This window comes from Electrona antarctica (assembly GCF_951216825.1).
Source record: "Electrona antarctica genome assembly, chromosome: 20".
NCBI classification, from domain to species: domain Eukaryota; kingdom Metazoa; phylum Chordata; class Actinopteri; order Myctophiformes; family Myctophidae; genus Electrona; species Electrona antarctica.
Genome location: NC_136801.1, coordinates 430,004 through 454,383, shown reverse-complemented (window position 1 = coordinate 454,383; position 24,380 = coordinate 430,004). Strand labels below are relative to the sequence as shown.

The 24,380-nt window shown below is 43.1% G+C and overlaps 1 protein-coding gene and 1 pseudogene across 2 annotated transcripts in view; one reads left to right on the top strand and one right to left on the bottom strand.

Moving 5' to 3' along the window:
- The window catches only part of LOC306912810 (uncharacterized protein), a gene marked incomplete at its 5' end in the record, with an annotated part of 51,206 nt that overhangs the window by 8,179 nt on the left and 18,647 nt on the right, over positions 1 to 24,380 (top strand). Inside the window, 6 exons of the mRNA XM_079489266.1 lie at positions 8,307 to 8,441; positions 15,397 to 15,588; positions 16,456 to 16,722; positions 19,995 to 20,090; positions 21,511 to 21,558; positions 21,703 to 23,521. Coding sequence (XP_079345392.1) covers positions 8,307 to 8,441; positions 15,397 to 15,588; positions 16,456 to 16,722; positions 19,995 to 20,090; positions 21,511 to 21,558; positions 21,703 to 23,521 — 2,557 coding nt within the window. The remainder of the gene's footprint in view (positions 1 to 8,306; positions 8,442 to 15,396; positions 15,589 to 16,455; positions 16,723 to 19,994; positions 20,091 to 21,510; positions 21,559 to 21,702; positions 23,522 to 24,380) is intronic.
- On the bottom strand, positions 411 to 7,882 carry LOC306913596 (tetraspanin-3-like; annotated as a pseudogene). The gene is made up of 2 exons: positions 7,861 to 7,882; positions 411 to 1,629 (listed from the first exon to the last, which is right to left on the bottom strand). The product of its transcript is annotated as a tetraspanin-3-like (transcript).

Here is a 24,380-nt window from a genome sequence, read left to right as displayed (position 1 = left end):
CTGGCAGGAGGAAGTGACGAATAGGGTAAAATAGCTTAGTGTTAATAGGATGTTGATGCTGTTAAATAGCTTAGGTAATATTAAAAATGTTTAAAGTAAAGCGATGGTTCTAGCAATTATGAGCAATTCTATGGATGAATTCTACCTATATCCGACAGAAGTGCTCAGAGGGGGGACATGTATAGTTTAAGAAGTGTATAGTTTATGAAGTATAGTTTAAGTTGAACATAATTTAATTCAAATTCATTTTAAGCATTGGAACATAATTTATTCTTGAGTCTATGGCGACATATTGTCAAACCTCTAAAACTACATTCAGTAGGCTGCTGAAACAATAAACAAACAAAACCTCTACGGCAATTTAGATTGCATGACAAATTGTAGATGTACCGAGTAGAATTGTGGGCCCACATTTGTCTGAAAGATCTGATGAGTAAATTAATGTTATTTCAAAGGACCTGGCCTCATGTCGCCTATTTTGCTGTTTACAGTAACAGAACACGTACTGCTTGTGAAGAGTTGGTTCCACTCAAACCAGTAGTAATAGCAGTAATTCAGATACAGGTACAGGGGAGACTAGACTACACATGGGGAAGTTTTTTCACTCAAGTACTACACTATATTTAAATATTTATAAAATACTGCAAAACCATACACACACACATAGTGCAAACTGACATATGAGGAAAGTACCCAGTCCACATATTCTATACAGTATAAGGTCCAGCGACCACATTCTAACTTACCTCAAACAAAGGGTAAAACGTAGGTAGTCACAGCAGCAGATTACATGTAAAATCTCATTCCCCATTGACCATTCAAATAATTTGGCCAATAGCTTTTTGAAAAACAAAAGGTAAAAGGAAAAAAAAAAAGGTAAGATGTTAGTGTATGTAAAATAGTTTGTTTTCATGTTCTCGGTCAAAACCGGTTTAAGTCACTCTTAGTGCACGTCTGTGAACGTATTATTGTTAGAAGGAAACTTTATGCGTAGGTTCCCCCAGTGATGAGTAGTTCGTAGGCGGGGTCTCGGCTCCACCTGCAGAGTACCACACATGCACACAGCATCCCCAGCATCTGAATTGCAGCAAATGTTAGTGCAGCCCAGATGACATACATCATGATCTTTTTTAGTTTCTTCACAACTAGAACTTCACATCCCTCCGGGTAGAGGTCTTCAGTATGAGCAAGAGATCCAGTGCAGGCTTCTGTATTACTTTTGCAGCAGCTAATGGGGACGCTGTTGTTTTTAGTTTCATTAAACCAGCGAGTGTTCATCCAATCCGAGTAATTGTGGATTCCGCAGCACTGAAGCTGTCTCTGCACATAGTCGATGGCACGGCTCGGGGCATCACTGTTGGTGCCACTGTACTCGTCATACACGTTCCGGATGGAACCGTTAACCTCATCTTCAACCTTTGCTCTGTAAATATATCCAAGAACCACCACAGCCACTTCCGTCATGAACACCAGCAGAAGGATGATTTGCAAGTCCACAGTAGCTCTCTCGTACTGTAGCACAGCATCCAATGAGTCCAATAATGAACAAGAGGGCTCCGACAGCAATGATGGTCACAGCAGGGATAAAGACATATTGTCCTGGCCCGCTGACATCCCGATACCGACCGACTGAACCCCTCAAAAACAATCAAGGACAGGGGGGAGCAGTTGTCACAGAGACTTTGTCCAAGGAAGCTATTTCCATTCATTCCATATCCAGAACCTCATCCTCATCGGGGGACTGGGGCACAGCACTCAGAAATAGACACATATTCTTCAACAGTACATGTGCAGCGACGCTGGACACCTGATGAACTGAAAGACATCATGAAGGACCTTCCAGACCACAAAGTCAACATGGAGCGCTGGTGTGCAGCTGTTAGACTTGATTGAGATGTATGAGCCATCGGCAAGAATGCTCGAATCTGTATTTCGCAAAGTCTTTGGATTAAAATGGCTACATCTCAGGGAACATTTTGATGTGAATGGAGCACAAAATCACATTGTCACTGGACAGCTGCTGGATCACGGTGGTCTTTTTGACAGCATCAAAGCAGCATTTCCAGTACCCACTGATTGGCCAAAAATTCACAGCACTAAGCAATGGCCTGATGAAACCTGTGACACCTACAGAAATAGACTGGAGAACTGCTTTCAGAAGCACTGTGGGGTGCCACTAGACAACCCCGCTTACAATGACTTGTTAAAAACCTCCTTGATCAATGGCCTGCTCCCTGCAATCTACAGTGTTATGACCTCTTGCATTGGCTGGGAAACCCGACCTTTGACTGAGGTGTGGGGTCACGCATTGCATGCTGAGAGGAACGCACTCTCACAGGACTTCATGAAAAAGAAGAAATTGGAGACAGCACAGCTGATGTTCTATGAGAACACTGTCAGCAACCTACCAACCAAGTTAAGCAGACAGGTGGGGCCCAGCCGGGGGTCAAGTGGCGACCTATGGGTTAGGCCACTACACAGATTTGGTGTGATATGGAGCGAAGTAGAATGAAGACCTACGCAGTGGCAAGTGTGGAGAATGAATGGCCCGGGTATGTGTGGAATGTGATGTTTATCGAGTAGGCCTATAAGTAAGTAAAATGTTTTAAGGTATCACTGTGTACAACAGTGTTATTTTTAGGTGAAGTCATTCTAATGAAAATTGTTCTTTCCTACTTTCCAGGACTGGATGGTGAATCAATGAGATGGTCTAAATGTGTTGACAATTTAATGAATATCTTCCTTTCCCAGTGTGCATGGCATGGTTAATATGGCGATATTGACTAACTCACTAAAAACTTAGAATAACTCATCTAGGAAGAGTGTTGTGATACAATGCAATTACAGGAGGAAGGACAAAGGGAAAAATGAGTATCTATAGACATTACACCGACAAGGTAAGAACCCACTCACTCCCACACGATTTCATACATTATTGAAATATTTGTATTGACAGGAGGATACTAGTAGTGATGAAATACAGTGTAAAGATGCAATAATGTGTAACCTGTCAATGTAGCTAATAACCATAAGAGAGGGAGTTAACCATAAATCAGACTGTGAAAGATTGTGATCAACTGTGATCAAGATAGATCTTAATAAATTCCTAATTATGTATTATCATCTGGGGAAAAGTATAGAACAAATGTTTTAGAATAGGGGTAGTGTGTTGTTTTGTTTTTTTCCAGCTCTGAAATCCAATAAATTAAGAGAAACATATCAGGAGATGTGTTTGAACAAGGAAAAAACAAACAAACAAATGAAGACAACCAGAGAAAGCACTGAAAGGATTTGGGTTTGTATGATGGGTAAATATACACACATACAGTGACGTCAGTCTAGTGTTATATGAATTACAATTTAGGCATTTAGCAGACGCTCTTAATCCAGAGCGACTTACATTAAGCAATAACAAAAAGCATGGCATACATCACATGTATAAAAAGTAGTTATCATGAATCATGCGTAAACTAAGAACGTAACATTGGAGTATCTATGTAAACTATACATACTATACTATATAATATATTATACATGTGTACTATAAAGTGCTATGACTACATAAAGTGCAATTCTAGAGCTGTCTACATAACAAGCTGAAGCTGAAGACAATTAATGTAAAATAATAATAATAATAATAATAATATTGAAATGAATTTTGTATAACCACTTTTTTAACCACGGTGGAAATAATTCAAGTGAACAAAATTACCTGCAAGTTGTTCTCCCTCTAAGAAAACCTGACAGACATATAAATATGTCACATGGGCCAGTGACACCAATGAGAGCCAAGCCACATCATCATGTCCGTCCAGAGACTCCAGACGTCCCTACACGGCCCACACGCATTCGATCCCCGCAGTCACCCCCCAGTGACAACGATGGGAGCCGGATAAAGACGAAATACTGGGCCCACCATGGGGAAAAAAGACTAAAATGCCATGCCACAACGTGTGACAGAAACATAAGGAGAGGAGAACATTTGCATGGAGGAAAGAACCACGGAAAAAGACTACACCTGATGCTGGCTTATGAGTGATCGCTCAAGACAAATCGAGGGTCGTAGGTTGGAATTTCCCAATAAGAAGGAAAAGGGTTTTCGCCCCTACCAGCCATCAGAAGTTGTGTGTAATAAAAAGAAAATTATCATGTGGGTGAACATTGAATACACTTAAATGTAAACCTTTCTTACTCTAGGAGATAGTCCATATATAAGTCATCTTTTTGTAGTAAATTTGCAGACAGTATAGTATCTCATGTTCCTTGGTATAAATTAATATTAGGAATTTTAATTTACAACGAGAAATAGGATGGACTGTAGTGGCAGAAAATACTACACTGCCTGGAGCAAGGCTTCCACCTGTTGATTGTCTGTCAAGATGACCTATTCTTACCCAAGACCCATGTTTGACCATATCCACTGACCACACCTCAAATGTATTTGTGTTCCTTCACTGTGTATAAGAGAGACTCATGACGACAGCGAGGGAGGCTTGCATCCGTGCACCTCCCTGGGCTGGTACAGACCACTCCTTGTAATAAACGTGACATTGTTTCAGTCCACTCTCTACCTCGATTATTTCTTAAAGTCTCTGTTAGGAGTATTAATAATCCCATCACAATCCACATTTTGCTAAGGGTGACCTGACACCTGATGAGATGTTGAAGCTACAAATGAGAAGTGATGTTGATAATAAAGAGGATATACTTTTGACAATGAGGTAGATCAGGATTTGGGTAAGATATTGCTGCCAATCAGGAGGGCTAGGGGGATGTGGTAGGTTGATTTTATGTTCCTGATTATGAGTTGAAGCTTACAGATATTGAATGTAGTTGCAAAAGATAAATATTATCATATTTTCTTATGCTATTATTACAAATGTATAAGTATAAGTTGTTATAGAAATATAAATAGTTGTTTCTGTTTCATTGACCAGACCTTTAACATGTGAGATTGACCTGATATAAAGGCCTTTTTTGATTATGCCAATTACCAAAGTTTGGGCAACCAAGCTAAAATTGTCCCCAAATACAAATCAACAACAAAAACGTAATATGAAACAGCATTATTAGGTTTGGTATTGAACAGATAGAAGTGTCAAATGGACTAAAAGGTGATGTAATGGTGAACGGAAAGTTATCTTATGCATTACTTACACTGTACACTTACACTATATTTAGTTTATTGAATTTCATAAAACATTTCATTAGAATTTATGTTCTAAGATGGTTTTAAATATTTACAGTTATTTACAGATCCGGGAACCTTTGTGCTGTATCTTTCATGAAAACAGAAGTACGTCTCATGTAATATATAGTCCCTATATGTTGTCTCTCCTGTAATAGATAACATTTCTAGATGTGCTAATTTTAACAACTTTTCAGAGAAATATATAGTATGAGCTGTATCCCAACCATTCTTCAAAGATATATGATCAATAATAGGAGAGAACCATCAGTTTGAAGTAGAATGTTCCATTCGGATTTTGAAAATTGAGTTTTGGCATGTGGTTATAAATGGAGTGATAACACACAGAAAGCTACCACAGATGCAATGCTATCACATTTTTCCTAGCACTAGGGATGTAAACCTTCCCAAAAATCACTATGAGACTTATTCACCCCATCGGTACAGATGACCCCAGATTTGGGGTCCTGGCTCACGGCCTAAGTGGGCTAGTTGTAGTTCTAGACAGTAGAGTAGTTGTAGTTCTAGACAGATAATTGTTTATAAACATGAGACGGTTTTCATATTTATAACTCAATGGAGCTGCTTTCGCCGTGTGTGTGTGTGTGTGTGTGCGTGCGCGCGCGGTGGGAAAAAAAGTAGTTTTACTTGACTTTAAGTTTTAACATCAACTCTGAAACACAGACACTCTGTCACAACTCACAAGTGAAAGTCTGGGATTTACTACGGAGTTGAAAGTACAAACCCATCGGTGTTCAAAATGTACTTAAAGTATAGCTAGGCTGTCCAAAAGTATAAAAGTATTCTACTCATTAATTAATGCAGAATGTCAGTGTGTCAAGATGGCGCCTAGAGAAGTGTCTCTTCCGTGTCCAGTGAGGTGTGGGGGGGGGGGGGGGGGGGGGGAGCATTTGTGGGGGGAGGGGTGCATTGGTGGGGGGGAGGGGGTACATGGGTGGGGGGGGGGGGGATGCATGTGTGGGGAGGGGTGCATAAGTGGGGGGAGGGGGGTGCATGGGTGGGGGGTTTGAAAAAATAATCACACCCGTGTGAAGGGAGCGGTGCTTCTATACTTTTATTGTTAGTTACTGTAGATGTACTTTTCACAGTGACTGTTGTACCATAAATACCATTCAGGACTGGAACCCCTTTTGGTGTTTTAAGCATTATGTTTGTTTGTGAAAAATAGCAGATCTGCTATTTTATGAAAAAATCACACCTGTGTGAACTGAGTGGTGCAACTCCCCCCCCCCCCCCCCTCTCTCTCTGTAATTAGCAGGCAAATGTATTTTTGTGGCTTTCGCCTTTATTTTATATTTTTTATGGAGGGACAGACAGTAGGCTGACAGGAAATGGGGAGAGAGATGGGGGGGGGGGGGGGGGAGTGACATGCAGTAAAGGCCGTCGGGATCGGGAGTCGACCACGCGGCACTGCCAGACTGGATTACCAGCCAAGGTGCCTGGACCGCTGAGCCACGGCCCAGGCCAGAGCGAATGTTTTAAACTCATATAATTGCTTCTCGGGGGGACGGTCTCTGGAACAACATGTTTTCAGATGGGGGTCCACGGCCAAATACAGATAATTCTGGGGGTCCTTGACATTAAATAGTTTGAGCACCACTGACATAGAAACATGAGACTTCATGATAGCTGTGTGTGTGTGTGTGTGTGTGTGTGTGTGTGTGTGTGTGTGTGTGTGTGTGTGTGTGTGTGTGTGTGTGTGTGTGTGTGTGTGGGGGGGGGGGGGGGGGGGGTCGGGGAAGTCAAAGACCCCCAACTGTGACAGTCACTGTAGTAATAATACAATGAGACAAACTGTAGCCTCCTCCCCTAAAGAATGTCTCCTCTGTCACTTATCAGTCACACAGAAAGGCCAAAGCCCCAGGTGGTCTATTTTGAAAGCATCCTGAGTGATAAAATCCAAGATCACTCAGCCAAAGAATTGATGTGCAAATAGACCTTCAGTTTAAGGAACTTTGGTGAGACACTGGAGGGAGATGCAGGGAGAAAAGTTAAAATGTACAATTATGACTAACCATGTAGTTATGAATATGCTATATGATTCATAATACACCACAGTAGTTTTAGTAAAAACAGAGATGTGTTTGGGTGAGCGGTGTGTCTCTTACCACCGCGGCTCAGTGATGTCATGTTGTAGTTTTAGTAAAAACAGAGAGATGTGTTTGGGTGAGCGGTGAGTCTCTTACCACCGCGGCTCAGTGATGTCATGTTGTAGTTTTAGTAAAAACAGAGAGATGTGTTTGGGGTGAGCGGTGAGTCTCTTACCACCGGGCTCAGTGACTTCATGTTGTAGTTTTAGTAAAAACAGAGAGATGTGTTTGGGTGAGTGGTGAGTCTCTTACCACCGCGGCTCAGTGACGTCATGTTGTAGTTTTAGTAAAAACAGAGGTGTGTTTGGGGTGAGCGGTGAGTCTCTTACCACCGCGGCTCAGTGACGTCATGTTGTAGTTTTAGTAAAAACAGAGAGATGTGTTTGGGTGAGCGGTGAGTCTCTTACCACCGCGGCTCAGTGACGTCATGTTGTAGTTTTAGTAAAAACAGAGAGATGTGTTTGGGTGAGCGGTGAGTCTCTTACCACTGCGGCTCAGTGACGTGATGTTGTAGTTTTAGTAAAAACAGAGATGTGTTTGGGTGAGCGGTGAGTCTCTTACCACCGTGGCTCAGGGACGTCATGTTGTAGTTTTAGTAAAAACAGAGATGTGTTTGGGTGAGCGGTGAGTCTCTTACCACCGTGGCTCAGTGACGTCATGTTGTAGTTTTAGTAAAAACAGAGAGATGTGTTTGGGTGAGCGGTGAGTCTCTTACCACCGCGGCTCAGTGACGTCATGTTGTAGTTTTAGCAAAAACAGAGATGTGTTTGGGTGAGCGGTGAGTCTCTTACCACTGCGGCTCAGTGACGTCATGTTGTAGTTTTAGTAAAAACAGAGAGATGTGTTTGGGTGAGCGGTGAGTCTCTCACCACCACGGCTCAGTGACGTCATATTGTAGTTTTCGGTGCAGGTCAGCTCTTCACCGAAAACGAGTATGAATAAGGCCTTTACATTTCACTATACTTTAACTGTTCAACTTGACTGATTGAATGTGTTTCTCTCCACAGCCCAAGAGGTGATGTACCTTCCACCACGAGACAGAGGCATCCACGTGGAACTGTCCCCAGACTACCGCTCTGTTCCTGAAAACATCACCAGCGTCATGTGGCTGCACGCACCCGGTGTATCCGCACCCTGGCTCGGTATGTGGACTGGTGATGACGCAGAGTTTCAAACCGATGGGGGCACGGTGGCACAGTTGGTAGTGCTGTCGCCTCACAGCTAGAAGGTCATGGGTTCGATTCCCGCTCGGGACGCTGTGGGCACTGGCGGCGTGTTTCCTCCTCCGCGTCATCAGTGCCCATACCCGATGCGGGGTTGGCGAAAGGGCCTTTCTGTGTGGAGTTTGCATGTTCTCCCCGTGTCCCCTAGGGTAGGTACCCTCACAAAAAACATGCAGTAATCCTGGTCTCTAAACTGCCTCCCCCTGGCCAGCCGGGGCGCCTGATGGAGGGGAAAGGAACTGGTTGGAATAACGTGTTCCTTCCACGCGCTACGTCCAACCAGGGAAACTCCCCCCTGTCAGGTGTAAAGGAGCAACTTGGACACTCGGGCATGAAGGAAACATGAGTTCAAGTCCGTTTCTCTCCCCATGTCCCCCATATATGTGGACTAGGTTGGCGGAGGGTGTGTAGAGCCCAGGATCACATTAGATAATTGACACACGGGTGAAAAATGGGTTACAAAATTGTGGGATAAAAATTATTAAAAAAAAAGAAAAAGAGTTTCAAACCGAGGCTTTTTATAGTTGGTGAAGCAGCGTGAAAACTACAAAATAACACAAAATACAATAGCCTTTAAACAAACAGTTGAACAAAATAAGCTTCAACTTGAATACAATTCAAGTAAAGCCATCGTAGGACAACAGAATTACGTTGGACATGAAATCCAACCGTTGCAAACAAAAACATGCCGTAACCCAGGGCTGGGCAACTTTGACGATGGAGAGGGCCACTATAGTTCCACACTCACCCCAGAGGGCCACTATAGTTCCACACTCACTCCAGAGGGCCACTATAGTTCCACACTCACTCCAGAGGGCCACTATAGTTCCACACTCACTCCAGAGGGTCACTATAGTTCCACACTCACTCCAGAGGGCCACTATAGTTCCACACTCACTCTAGAGGGGCCACTATAGTTCCACACTCACTCCAGAGGGCCACTATAGTTCCACACTCACTCCAGAGGGTCACTATAGTTTCACACTCACCCCAGAGGGTCACTATAGTTTCACACTCACTCCAGAGGGTCACTATAGTTCCACACTCACTCCAGAGGGCCACTATAGTTCCACACTCACTCCAGAGGGCCACTATAGTTCCACACTCACTCCAGAGGGCCACTATAGTTCCACACTCACTCCAGAGGGCCACTATAGTTCCACACTCACTCCAGAGGGCCACTATAGTTCCACACTCACTCCAGAGGGCCACTATAGTTCCACACTCACTCCAGAGGGTCACTATAGTTCCACACTCACTCCAGAGGTTCACTATAGTTCCACACTTACTCCAGAGGGCCACTATAGTTCCACACTCACTCCAGAGGGCCACTATAGTTCCACACTCACTCCAGAGGGGCCACTATAGTTCCACACTCACTCCAGAGGGCCACTATAGTTCCACACTCACTCCAGAGGGCCACTATAGTTCCACACTCACTCCAGAGGGCCACTATAGTTCCACACTCACTCCAGAGGGCCACTATAGTTCCACACTCACTCCAGAGGGCCACTATAGTTCCACACTCACTCCAGAGGGCCACTATAGTTCCACACTCACTCCAGAGGGCCACTATACAGTTCCACACTCACTCCAGAGGGCCACTATAGTTCCAGACTCACTCCAGAGGGCCACTATAGTTCCACACTCACTCCAGAGGGCCACTATAGTTCCACACTCACTCCAGAGGGCCACTATACAGTTCCACACTCACTCCAGAGGGCCACTATAGTTCCACACTCACTCCAGAGGGCCACTATACAGTTCCACACTCACTCCAGAGGGCCACAGTGCATATTACTGTTGTAGCAAAAATAGCCGGATCTACAACCTGCGATGCGTTTTGAGCTTGTAGATCAGCTATTTTTGCTATTATTTGAATTGAAATCCTGAGTTATTTTTTGGCATTTTTCAACTGGAATCGTGAAAATTAGCATTTTTATTTAATTTGAAATGCCTTTCAAATGCCTTTTAATTGTAGTTATGTTAACTCTATAAACTAAATACAGTACTCATTAAGCTACTAATTTAGACGCATCATGTTTGCAAATCAATAATATATCATTATTCTGATATTAACCCGAGGGCCACATTAAGTGAAGGTGGGGGCCGCATTTTTTCCGCATGTTTTCGGGGGCCGCATGTTTTCTGAAAAATCTATGTTTCTATGTCAGTCATTCTCAAACAATTTCATGTCAAGGACTCCCAAAAATATATGTAATTGGCCGCCGACCCCCATCTGAAAATATTGGGACCTCACAGAAGCAAAGATTTGAGTTAAAAACGTTTGCTCTGAAAGAATATACAGGTATATTCAAAGATCTGCGCCACATTTTCATGATTATTCAAAAATAGCAGACCTACAAGCTCGTAGCGCGGCACTCGGTGCCGCGCTACGAGCTTGTAGATCTGCTAACATGGGTTAAGGAAGGCAGAACATGCGTTGCATTAATTGTAGGTATTTGTGATATATTGAAGTTGGTTACGCTCCAGCTAACTGCCAGTGCAGCCCAGGCCTGCAGAGGGCAGCAACGGTCTGTCTTGGGCGGTTGCTGTGGGTTATAGCAGGTGAAGATGTAACTTTGTGTACCCAGAAGTGATGCGTGGGACGGCCCGTTGCCCACGGGCGGGCGGGCGGGACAAGGTTTTTAGCGTAATTATCGTGCGGCGGGCGGATCGGGGTGGGTCACCCCAAAAAAGGAGTGAAAGACAGCTACCTGCTCTCCTGTCTCTACTCCTGAAACCATCAGCTTGTTCTGTTGTTCATCAATGTGTTGCTTATGAAAGGGGGCTTTAGCCCCTCGCCGCTTTGACCGTCGGAGAGAAAAGTGTCCTCTGTAGCATTTTATGTGGAAATAATTCCCCTCTCGCCCTAACGAGGGACCGTCACCTCTCTCTCTCTCTCTCTCTCTCTCTCTCTCTCTCTCCTCTCTCTACCTTTTTTCCCTGACAAAAACTACATGGAAACTGAATGAAAACTAAGCTACGATGACTAAAACTAAGACTAAATATACTGACAATTTCTAGACAAAAAGGAAGGGACTAGTGGACAAGAGATCCAGTATAAGTCATTTTACACTTGGTTGCATGCTGAAAATAGCAGATCTACAAGCTCACAACGCGTCGCAGATCGGCTATTTTCAGCGAGTGTATACAATCAGCCATTACGACTAGCCTGGTTAATAAACCAGACCGAATCAGCCGTTGGCAAAAAAAAATTGCCTACCAGCGGATTACGGTCTGGCGAGGCTCAGTAGCACGCCTCTTTCCTACAACCGAGAACAGGTCGGACCAATCGGGACACGGTATGCAATATGGGCGGGCTTTGGTACAGTGACGTTCAATGCTTGAGACCTTTGACTGACAGTAGCTCTGACCAATTGCGTCAAAGATACAATGTTTGAACCCGCCCCCCGGGAAATGAAATCCAAGTGGAGCCAGCCCAGACTAATATACCGCGACAGTGTTGTGTGATATTAGTCTTGGTCGACTAAATCAACTGTATATTTAGTCGACTAAAACTATAGACTAAGGCCCTTTCCCAATTCCTTTTTTAACCCTACCCCTCAGCCCTTGCCCCTTCCCCTTGTCCCTTCATAATGAGTGTCAAGGGGTAGGGGGATAAATCATCACCCTAGGAATTGGAACGTCCCTAAATATTGAACGTCCCTTGTAGATATTGATATATTGATATACAACCTGTTCTCAGAAAATAGCTGATCTGCAAGCTCACTACAGGCCAGTGGTCCCCAAACCTTTTCATGTCAAGGACCCCCAAATTGACACGAATTAGCCCGCAGACCCCCATTTGAAGAGATATGCCAGGCACCCCATATACTTTTACGAATCTAGCAGTGTCACGGACCACCAGTGTGACATGCATTAGTCCATGGACCCCCATTTGATGGCTTTTCTGTCTCTGGGATCCCCAATTTATATTGTAAAATCAATGTTAATTAACTCTGAGAGTGTACAAATGGACCCTTATGGGTCCATTTGGTTCCAAACTATCATTTAGCTGGGGACCCCCTGGAAGTCTCTCAAGGACCCCTGGGGGTCCCCATAACCCACTTTGGAAACCACTGCTATAAGCTGTAGATCGGCTATTTTGGGAGAAGAGATGTAACGTAAATATTTATGGCTGTGGTTATGATGAAATAAATATATTGTAATTTTGTCTCATCTTGGTAGCCCACCAGAATGTAATCCAGCTAGATATAGCTCATTCTGACACACTGCTCAACAGTTGTACCTGATACATTGATTATTGTATTAACAGTTTGTATAGAATGGGTACAGTTATATATCATATAGCCTACAGGGTTAGAAAAAGGAAAAACTATTTACAGTATAGAAAGAAGGGGCTGTGGTCACTGTGTTCATTGTTTTTAATATCATTAAGAACAGAGTCATTTTCTATCATGGAAGTCGTGGTATGCTTTTTAATATCATTAAGAACAGAGTCATTTTCTATCATGGAAGTCGTGGTATGCTTAATGCTAATAATAATATGAATGATAATGTTTAAAATTCAACAACATTTAGGACAATCGTGATCCATCTCCATCCAATGTACAGGCTGTACAGCAGCTTGCAGTCTGTTCCATAGCTGGTTTGCCTGGGGGAAAAACAACACCATTGCTAATTAGTTATGTAACTTTTGCAACTTGTGGGGATTAGCATAACATTGGTCATGATAAAACCATACCAGCTATCACTGCAGCGAGTAGCCAACGTTATGCAGCGGCAGCGTTATGTAGGTACAGTAGGCTATTTCACTGCTTTTAAGAGCTCCAAAACGGCAGAATGTTGACATATCGTGGTCTGGGGGTCGGACTGATGCCTGCTAGTTAAGCTAGTAGTTTGCATCCGAGTTGTTCCACCGGGGCACCGGCGGTAAATAAAAAATAATAAAGCGCCGATGCGAAATTAATGGGTAACGTTACCGTAACGTTGTATGAATGCAACGCCGTAGCATATCGTTAGTTCAAGTGAGGTAACGTTAACCTTTGCTAGAGATTGCGATATTTTTGGCGATGCAGATTGTTAAAACATTCAAATAATATTGGTTAATATCATATTCTTCCATAAGTTCCATAATAAAGGACTGAAAAGGCCCTCCGTTTTAAGTCTGGTCGCTAAGTCCCTTGGTTTGAAGGGGATCCTAACCCTACCCCTTGGCCCTACCCCTCGCTCCAAAGAGAATTGAGATAACCCTTCCTCCTCACGTGAACGTGCATCAGCAAGGGGAAGGGCTAAGGGCGATGGAGAAGGGGGGAATTGGGAAAGGGCCTAACACTACAACATTCCAGGTGACTAAAATGTGACTAAAACTAAATAAACTATTCAAGAGACTATTATGACTAAACCTAAAGTCAAAATGTGCTGTCAATAACAACACTGCTGGAGGCAAGTATCCGTAACCTTCTGTTGGTCTGCGGCAGGGTTGTTTTAGTATCCGTAACCTTCTGTTGGTCTGTGGCAGGGTTGTTTTAGTATCCGTAACCTTCTGTTGGTCTGTGGCAGGGTTGTTTTAGTATCCGTAATCTTCTGTTGGTCTGTGGCAGGGTTGTTTTAGTATCCGTAACCTTCTGTTGGTCTGTGGCAGGGTTGTTTTAGTATCCGTAATCTTCTGTTGGTCTGTGGCAGGGTTGTTTTAGTATCCGTAACCTTCTGTTGGTCTGTGGCAGGGTTGTTTTGGTATCCGTAACCTTCTGTTGGTCTGTGGCAGGGTTGTTTTAGTATCCGTAACCTTCTGTTGGTCTGTGGCAGGGTTGTTTTAGTATCCGTAACCTTCGGTTGGTCTGTGGCAGGGTTGTTTTAGTATCCGTAACCTTCTGTTGGTCTGTGGCAGGGTTGTTTTGGTATCCGTAACCTTCTGTTGGTCTGTGGCAGGGTTGTTTTAGTATCCGTAACCTTCGGTTGGTCTGTGGCAGGGTTGTTTTAGTATCCGTAATCTTCTGTTGGTCTGTGGCAGGGTTGTTTTAGTATCCGTAATCTTCTGTTGGTCTGTGGCAGGGTTGTTTTAGTATCCGTAACCTTCTGTTGGTCTGTGGCAGGGTTGTTTTGGTATCCGTAACCTTCTGTTGGTCTGTGGCAGGGTTGTTTTAGTATCCGTAACCTTCTGTTGGTCTGTGGCAGGGTTGTTTTAGTATCCGTAACCTTCTGTTGGTCTGTGGCAGGGTTGTTTTGGTATCCGTAACCTTCTGTTGGTCTGTGGCAGGGTTTTTTTAGTATCCGTAACCTTCTGTTGGTCTGTGGCAGGGTTGTTTTAGTATCCGTAACCTTCTGTTGGTCTGTGGCAGGGTTGTTTTAGCAGCAAATTTAGATTTTAGTTTTAGTCATAGTCTCTTGAATAGTTTTTCATTTAGTTTTAGTCACCTGGAATGTTTTAGTCTTTAGTCTAGTTTTAGTCGACTAAATATCATACGATTTTTGTCGACTAAATCTACAGTTGATTTAGTCGAACAAAATGTATTTTGGCGGGCCTTGATGATGTAATGTATTTTGGCGGGCCTTGATGATGTAATGTATTTTGACGGGCCTTGATGATGTAATGACAGTTTTTTCTCACTTGCTGCAAATAGCTGATCTAGAAGCTCACAACGCATCGCAACGCGCCGCGTTGTGATCTTGTAGATCAGCTATTTTCAGCATGCAACTAATTGTAAAATGACTTATACTAGATCTCTTGTCCACTATAGTCCCTTCCTAAAATTGTCAGTATATTTTGTCTTAGATTTAGTCGTCATAGCTTAGTTTTCATTTAGTTTTTAATTCCGTTTTCGCCAGTGGAAAAGGGTAGTCGACGGACATTTATTTTGTGTCATAGTATCAGTGGATGAAAACAACACTGCTCTGTGGTCTTTTACAGCCAGCAAGGTAGCGGAATGGGATAAGGAACGTCTGGAACTGGATTACTACGGGACGTTTAAAGACCGATCCACACTGGACACACACACCGCTCGGCTGATCATCCACAACATGACCGTAGAAGACATCGGGCGGTATACTGTGGAGATCAACCACAGACTTAACAACAAGACTTACCTGCTTAAAGAGATGAGTAAGTATGACTCACAACAAGACTTACCTGCTTAAAGAGATGAGTAAGTATGACTCACAACAAGACTTACCTGCTTAAAGAGATGAGTAAGTATGACTCACAACAAGACTTACCTGCTTAAAGAGATGAGTAAGTATGACTCACAACAAGACTTACCTGCTTAAAGAGATGAGTAAGTCTAACTCGTCATTTATTGGCTGTCCTTTAATGATGTTTTATTTTATTTTATATTATCGATACATTTTATTTAACCCATTTAGACCTGAGGACGATTCTACAAAATGTCTTCTTAAATCCTGACAGTTTTCGAAGAAGAAGTCTTTCTTCTTATGAACTAGTCAACTAGTACCAGCATGATCAACTAGTGGATTTACTAGTCGACTAGTTGACTAGTTGAATAGTCGACTAGCCCTGTACAAGTGTGTTCATGATATATTTAGATTTTTTGATTGATTGATTCTTTATTTAAATGTCATGCTTCCGAAGAAGCCCCGCCCATATGGACTTACAGGACACTTTACACTACATAAACAATGGCAATAAACCGACATGACGGTTTGCAGACAATGATCAAGTGAATACTAAACTGACACTCCAGATCCCAAGAAACTAGCTAGCTTAGCCACCGACTTTGCTGCGCTCTGGGAGAACCGAGCAGCTGAATTCTTTGTTTTGATTAGGTGTGGAGTGGTGCTCGTTTGAACCACGGCTAGAAGGCTGTTTCAACCAATCAGATTGCTTCCTCGAAACGACCTGTGGTATAATATATACAACATTAGGCCTGTGACAGGAGACACATACTTACTACCTACTTGAGATAGATGATAGGTGTGTGTGGTGCAGTAATTCATTCTGTGTCCTCCACAGAGAAAGTCCCGAAGCCAATCCTGGCCTTCAAACCGTGTGACTCCAACTCCAGCAACTGCACGCTGCACTGTCACTGTGACGACGTCACAGAGTCTGGTCCGGTCGGCTATCGCTGGAAGTTCGATGCAGGCGAATGGAGCGGACCCGACTCCTGGGTGACGACCATCTACAACGATGAGAGATGGCGAAAAGTTAAAAAAATATCCTGTCAAATAAAGAACCTGTTCAGTGAGGAGCAGAGTTCTCATCACAACGTGCTTTACAAAGGTGTGTAGTTTACTCTGTGTGTGTGTGTGTGTGTGTGTGTGTGTGTGTGTGTGTGTGTGTGTGTGTGTGTGTGTGTGTGTGTGTGTGTGTGTGTTCTGATTTTTGGACTCAAAGCTGTAGGAAATACTTGCCATTAACACAGCCGACGCGAATCGCGTATCAATACGTTATCAATTAATCAAACGTCGGGTGCGAACCACATATCCATACGTTTTAATCACTTTTTTATAGCATACTTTCATTCATCTTTTTACCCACCCGGACAATGAAGAACCATCCCCCTATCATTGCGGCTTAGTCCCGCTCACGTGATCAGGAAAAAAAAAAAAAAAAAAAACCCTCCCCTCCTGAAAACAGGAGGGCGGGCCGCTTTACGTGTAGAAGCCACTAAGCCAGTGTAAAATGGACGCGCCCATGGAATGATCCAGTCGGTGTGTGAAAAGAATCAAATTTCACCTAACCTCGCCTCACCAGGCTTTCCTCCACCTATTGGCTTTCACACAACACTATAGTACTCGATTCCCCCCTCCCCTCCTGTTTCTCCTGCAGGAGGAGGGCCTTGCGAGATGGGGGCTCTGTCCTGGCTCTGTCTCTCGGAAAAAAACGAACGGATCGCTGCCTAAACACATATGCACCGGATCCGATCGGCATTGCATTGCATAACGTCTGCAACACACATGGACAGATGCATGTTTCCTTCTTCATACTGTAGCGACCAAACGATCCCCGAGCCTACAATACTACGAACTAACCTAACCACAGTATCGAGGGGCCGCCACGACAACAGACACAGACGTCAGACAGTGTGCCGTTGGTGGATCACGTATCGCCATGCAGAACCGTCATAATCGGAGATCGCTCGGACGTGTGTTTGTAACGCTTTTTTATTCATTATAATTGTAGTGATAAGACCGCAATGAACGCATCGGGGACGTAATCGACCCGGGTGTAATGTATAACGAACTTTTCCGCGTCCTAAACCGTGGTGTTGTGATCCGTTGTCGTCGACATCACAGCCGGGTGAATCTTTTTTTCCTCCTCCATCGCCCCCAACCTGCATGCCCAGGCATGTTCTCTTGTTAGTAAATATACTTCACTAGCTTGAAAAACAAAATCAGCTGATGATGACAACGCGTCTCACCGTTATACTATAGTTCTGAACCGAACGGTGGAATGGGACTTTTTATAGCCGTACGGATCAAGACTTTTGCTGCCCAATGTGCCCATGAACCCCCCCCCCCCCCCCCCCCCCCCAATGTTTTGCGATCAAGACAATGAGGCAATCATCATCATCATCTAAATAAAGCAGAGTTATGAAGGTTTATAGTCAGACATTGACAGGCAGATATAACAATAAACACAATAAATATGCTATACATCCTATACACCGAATGAAAGCCCTGAATGTGTACTTTTACGAGGAAAAGAGTAAACATTGATCCCATGTACAGTTTGTCATAAATTGGTTACATTGCACATTGCGCCCACCAGATATAACTGCAGAGAAGACATGGACCCGAACTCAATATTCACAAAATAAGGCCTATAGCGACATATAAATACTATATACCGTATGAAACAGAAGACTCTGCTTTCATAAGAAAAAAATCACACCCGTGTGAACTGAGTGGTGTAAGGTTTTATATAGCATGATCAGCTGTGGTCTGACGTAATGTCTGACGTTAAAGATCTTTGGCTAGGTAGACTCGTCTTCTGATGTGATGATTTGTGACCATGAAGTTGATTCAGCTGGAGTTTTTGTCCGATGTGAGGTATTATATAAGGTAAGGTATTATATAGCCTGATCAGCTCTGATCTGACGTAATGAAATCACACCTGGATGTGATTTCACAACTGGCTTTTTTTGTGCAGAGAAAATGAGCATGGTTGCTACGGTCATCCAGTTCACCCGGGTGTGATTTAATTACGTCAGAAATTATTTTGAACATAGCAACCATGCTCATTTTTTTCTGCACACAAAAGCCAGTTGTAGGAGTGGTTTACACCACTCAAAAACTTCTACTGTAGTAATAATAAAAATCACACCCATGTGAAGTGAGTGGTGCAACTCTGTCCCATATTCTGTTCAATACAGCTCGCTATATACGGACTGAGGCAGAAAGTCATGTAAACCTTTTATTTACAGTTTGGTCTGTAAACTTCTACTGTAATAATAAAAATCACACCCCTGTGAAGTGAGCGTTGCAACTGTTCTGTACTTATTCACTACAGCTCGCTATATACGGACTGAGACAGAAAGTCATGTAAACCTTTTATTTACAGTTTGGTCTGTAAACTTCTACTGTAATAATAAAAATCACACCCCTGTGAAGTGAGCGGTGCAACTGTTCTCTACAGTTGCACCGCGCAACTGTAGAGAACAGTTGCACCACTCACTTCACATGGGTGTGATTTTTATTATTACTACAGTAGAAGTTTTTTTCTTATGAAAGCAGAGAGTCTTCTGTTTCATACGGTATATAGTATTTATATGTCGCTATAGGCCTTATTTTGTGAATATTGAGGAGTTCACGTCCATGTCTTCTCTGAAGTTATCTGGTGGGCACAAGCTGCATTCAATAACCAATTACTGTCTAACTGTACATGGGATCAATGTTTACTCTTTTCCTCGTAAAAGTACACATTCAGGGCTTTCATTCGGTGTATAGGATGTATAGGATATTTATTGGGTTCAATTTTATATCTGCCTGTCAATGTCTCTGACTTTAAACCATCCATAACTCTGCTCGCTGTTCAAGATAACCACTTCCAGGCAAATGCAGGTGTTGCAAAAAGGTCAATATCTCCAGAATGGAACATGGTAAAATCAAAATGTATTTTTTAAATTGAAGTGGACAAGTTCAGCTTTCTTTTGATGTATGTGTGTGATTCTCGCTATAAGAGAACATTTTGCTGTGGGCCCCCGAGGCCTTTGTGCAATGTTAAACGGTAGCAACATCCAAATAGGCCTGTCGAGATCTTGTAGCAATCAAAGTGTTAATATAGCGGTTGTTGTAAAGGTAGTAATTGATTGCCTGAGTCCCGTGGTGGGAGTTCTGCTCTGGTTCTGAGTCCCGTGGTGTATATAAGTTGTTCCGGTCATTTGGTGCTGGGGGGGCACTGGGGGCCACTCATTCATTTGGTGCTGGGGGGTGGTGCAACCCGGAAGTGGATCTGTTCACTTCCTGTTTTACCAGGAAGTGGTCGCAGAGGAATCAAAAAGGTGAAGTAATTTTCTTTTCTTGTTCTGTTTTTATATTTGTGTCTTTCAGCTCCTAAAGAACCACCAGGCAGAGGATTAAGAAATGGGATTATTGTTACTGTCATCATGGTGATAGTAGCACTTGGAGTTTTACTCAAGAAATCTTGTAAGTATTTATAGTGGAACAACTTAACAAGACACCTAGTATTTAAGTGATTTATAGTGGAACAAGACACCTAGTATTTAAGTGATTTATAGTGGAACAAGACACCTAGTATTTAAGTGATTTATAGTGGAACAAGACACCTAGTATTTAAGTGATTTATAATGGAACAAGACAACTAGTATTTAGGTGATTTATAGTGGAACAAGACACCTAGTATTTAAGTGATTTATAATGGAACAAGACACCTAGTATTTAAGTGATTTATAGTGGAACAAGACACCTAGTATTTAAGTGATTTATAGTGGAACAAGACACCTAGTATTTAAGTGATTTATAGTGGAACAAGACACCTAGTATTTAAGTGATTTATAGTGGAACAAGACACCTAGTATTTAAGTGATTTATAATGGAACAAGACACCTAGTATTTAAGTGATTTATAATGGAACAAGACACCTAGTATTTAAGTTATTTATAGTGGAACAAGACACCTAGTATTTAGGTGATTTATAATGGAACAAGACACCTAGTATTTAAATTAAAAGGTGTTGTAATGAAATGGAATTGGTGTAAAATGAGGTAAAATAAGTGGTTACTCAACAAAAACTATTTGGTACTTGGTATCGGCGAGTACTCAAAATTAAGTACTGGTACTCTGTGTGAAAGCAATAAGGTATTGGAGCATTACATGATTTGTTAAGTGGTGTATTTGTAATAGTTTATAATAAGATGAATCAATCCATTTACAGTGTAACTATAATGATAATACATCTATATCAATATCACCGTCTCACATCTCACTGACCAATCACTGTCTCGCATCTCACTGACCAATCACTGTCTCACATCTCACTGACCAATCACTGTCTCTCATCTCACTGACCAATCACTGTCTCTCATCTCACTGACCAATCACTGTCTCTCATCTCACTGACCAATCACTGTCTCTCATCTCACTGACCAATCACTGTCTCATCTCACTGACCAATCACTGTCTCTCATCTCACTGACCAATCACTGTCTCATCTCACTGAACAATCACTGTCTCGCATCTCACTGACCAATCACTGTCTCGCATCTCACTGACCAATCACTGTCTCTCATCTCACTGACCAATCACTGTCTCTCATCTCACTGACCAATCACTGTCTCTCATCTCACTGACCAATCACTGTCTCTCATCTCACTGACCAATCACTGTCTCTCATCTCACTGACCAATCACTGTCTCGCATCTCACTGACCAATCACTGTCTCTCATCTCACTGACCAATCACTGTCTCGCATCTCACTGACCAATCACTGTCTCACATCTCACTGACCAATCACTGTCTCTCATCTCACTGACCAATCACTGTCTCTCATCTCACTGACCAATCACTGTCTCTCATCTCACTGACCAATCACTGTCTCTCATCTCAGCTTTGACAGAAGCAGAGAAGGAAAGACAAAGAGCCGCCAAACTGAGAGGTAAGGTGTGTGTGTGTGTGTGTGTGTGTGTGTGTGTGTGTGTGTGTGTGTGTGTGTGTGTGTGTGTGTGTGTGTGTGTGTGTGTGTGTGTGTGTGTGTGTGTGTGTCCACGCGTGTAACATGTAAATGCTTTGTTCGCTACAGGTCTGTTGGAGAGAACACCAGGATATCGTCACATCACTGACTATGAAGAGGAGCTTCAACGCAACATGAACAGTTCATATCGGAGTGTAAAACTGGGCACACAGTCTGAGGTCGTGTTTAAAAACGTCTTCACCCAGCTCTACAATGTAGACATCGAAAGAACAGACATCCACAGCCATCATGAGGTCAGACAGATGGAGATGAAGAAGGCAGGACAGGGAACAGAAATCCAACTGGGTCAGATGTTCAAAGACCTTTCTGGACTGATCATAAGAACAGTGCTGACCGTTGGCTGGGCAGGGATTGGCAAAACGTTCCTCGTACACAAATTTGTGTCTGACTGGGCCAAGAAGGGTTTCCCCCAAGACCCACACCTCGTGTTCCCGCTCAAGTTCCGCCAGTTAAATCTGCTCAAGGGAAAAAAGTTTACTTTGGCACAGCTAATTCACTGCTGCATCGCGGAAACCAGATTTATTGAGGAAGACATTCTTAATCTTATCTTCACTGAATTGCAGACTGCAAGAGACTACAACGACCTCCCCTTCAAAGTTATGTTTGTTATGGATGGTTATGATGAAAATAATTTTGATTTCAAGTTTGATTTCAGCACAGGCCTCATGAATGTCAACGACTCTTACCCAGTGGAAGATCTCCTTGTAAACCTAATCAAGGGAGAGCTCCTCCCCTCTGCGCGCATCTGGATAACCTCGCGACCTGTAGCAGCCAATCAGATCCCTAAGGAGTTTGTAAAAAGGATGACAGAAGTACGAGGGTTCATCACAGATGACCAGAAGACGGAGTTCTTCCAGAAGACGTTCAGTGATGAGAACCAGGCCAGCTCAATCTTCTCACAGATCAAAGAATCAAAGATGCTCCTCACCATGTGTGAAAGCCCAGTCTTCTGTTGGATCCTTGCTACCGTTGTGAAGAACATGGTGAAGAACATGGGGACGACATTCAGGCTGCCCAAAACCCTGGTTGAGCTGTTCTGCCACTTCCTGATGGGTGAGATACAGCGGCAGAATCCTGCACTAGGCGAGGCAGACAGAGAGAAGCTCATAAAGGATGCAGGAGAAGTTCTTCTGAAGCTGGGCAAGCTGGCGTTTCACCAACTGAAAAAACGCAACATCATTTTCTATGAGGAGGACCTGAAAGCGTGTGGTCTTGATGTAATCAAGGACTTGAAGAACTTGGGCTTTTGCACAACCTTCTTCAGAGAAGACGGTTTGTACTTCCACAAAACGGTCTACTGCTTCGTTCATCTGAGCATCCAGGAGTTTCTGGCTGCAGTCTACCTGTCCCACTGTTTCACTCAGAAGAACACGGAGGTCCTGAAGACATTCCTGGAAGATGATAGTTACAACAGTGACAGTTCCCTGTCTGACTTCCTGGAGGCTGCTATGAAGAAAACCCTGCAGAGTGAGAGTGGTCGCCTGGACCTCTTTATCCGTTTCCTTCATGGTCTCTCACTGCAGTCCAACCAGAGTCTGTTAGGAGGTCTGCTGGGTCAGAACAGTTCAGAGGAGATCCAGAGAGCCATCAGCAACCTGAAGAAGATGGATCCCTGCAGTGCCTCTCCTGACAGATCTATCAACATATTCCACTGTCTGATGGAGATGAACGAACCCTCAGTAAGTCAGGGGATCCAACAGTACCTGGAGTCAGGAAAGAAACTCTCTGAGCCCCAGTGTTCAGCTCTGGCCTCCATGCTGCAGATGTCAGAGGAGGTTCTGGAGGAGTTGGACCTGCAGAAATGCAACACATCACAGGGGGGGCGACAGAGACTGGTCCCAGCTGTGAGGAACTGCAAGAGGTTCAGGTTAGTAGTCATAAGAATATAATCATGTTAGAGCAGCTTTCACTCATATACTTCATTCATTCATTCAAAATAAAAATTAACACATGTACACATTGTCATTGTGACAAATGATAACATTATTTCAGTTAAAACTACATCAATTCAGTTCAGTGAGACTCACTTCATATTTGTGTGTGTGTGTGTGTGTGTGTGTGTGTGTGTGTGTGTGTGTGTGTGTGTGTGTGTGTGTGTGTGTGTGTGTGTGTGTGTGTGTGTGTGTGTGTGTGTGTGTGTGTGTGTGTGTGTGTGATTTACCAGTGTCCTCATTAGTTATTCTACAATGAAAACAGACTATACCAAATGAGAAATGGACCGTACCATTAGTGAAGGGGTGTACAGAGGATGGTCTTTTAAACAATGAGCTTGGTCATTACGTTTACACGTTACTTAATACATTTAAATGTAAGTTCCATGCTTTCCATCTGTCTTCCACTTCTCTGTTCTCTGTTCTTACTGACATCCTGCTAATGTCTGAAGAACTAGATAGAAGATCTTTTAGGTGCCTTTCACACCTAACGTTTGCTTACAAGGTCTGGATCAAGGACCAAATGTTTACGTTGTTGCATTTTGCGTTAGGTCTGCTTAGCGTTCACAGAGGACTTTGTTAAGCAAACCAAAATATTCAACAAATGTCATGCGGTCGTACAGGCTGTTCATCTGACAGAACATTTCTTCACTTCACTGTCAGATGTGTAGATTGGAGAAACATCAGCAAGTTGTTATTTTCATTATTTAATGTTTGTATTCCAATCAAATGAAAACAGTGGAAAGTTATGAGAACATTTAAATTCAATATGCCTCTTATTTGCTTAGCCAGAAA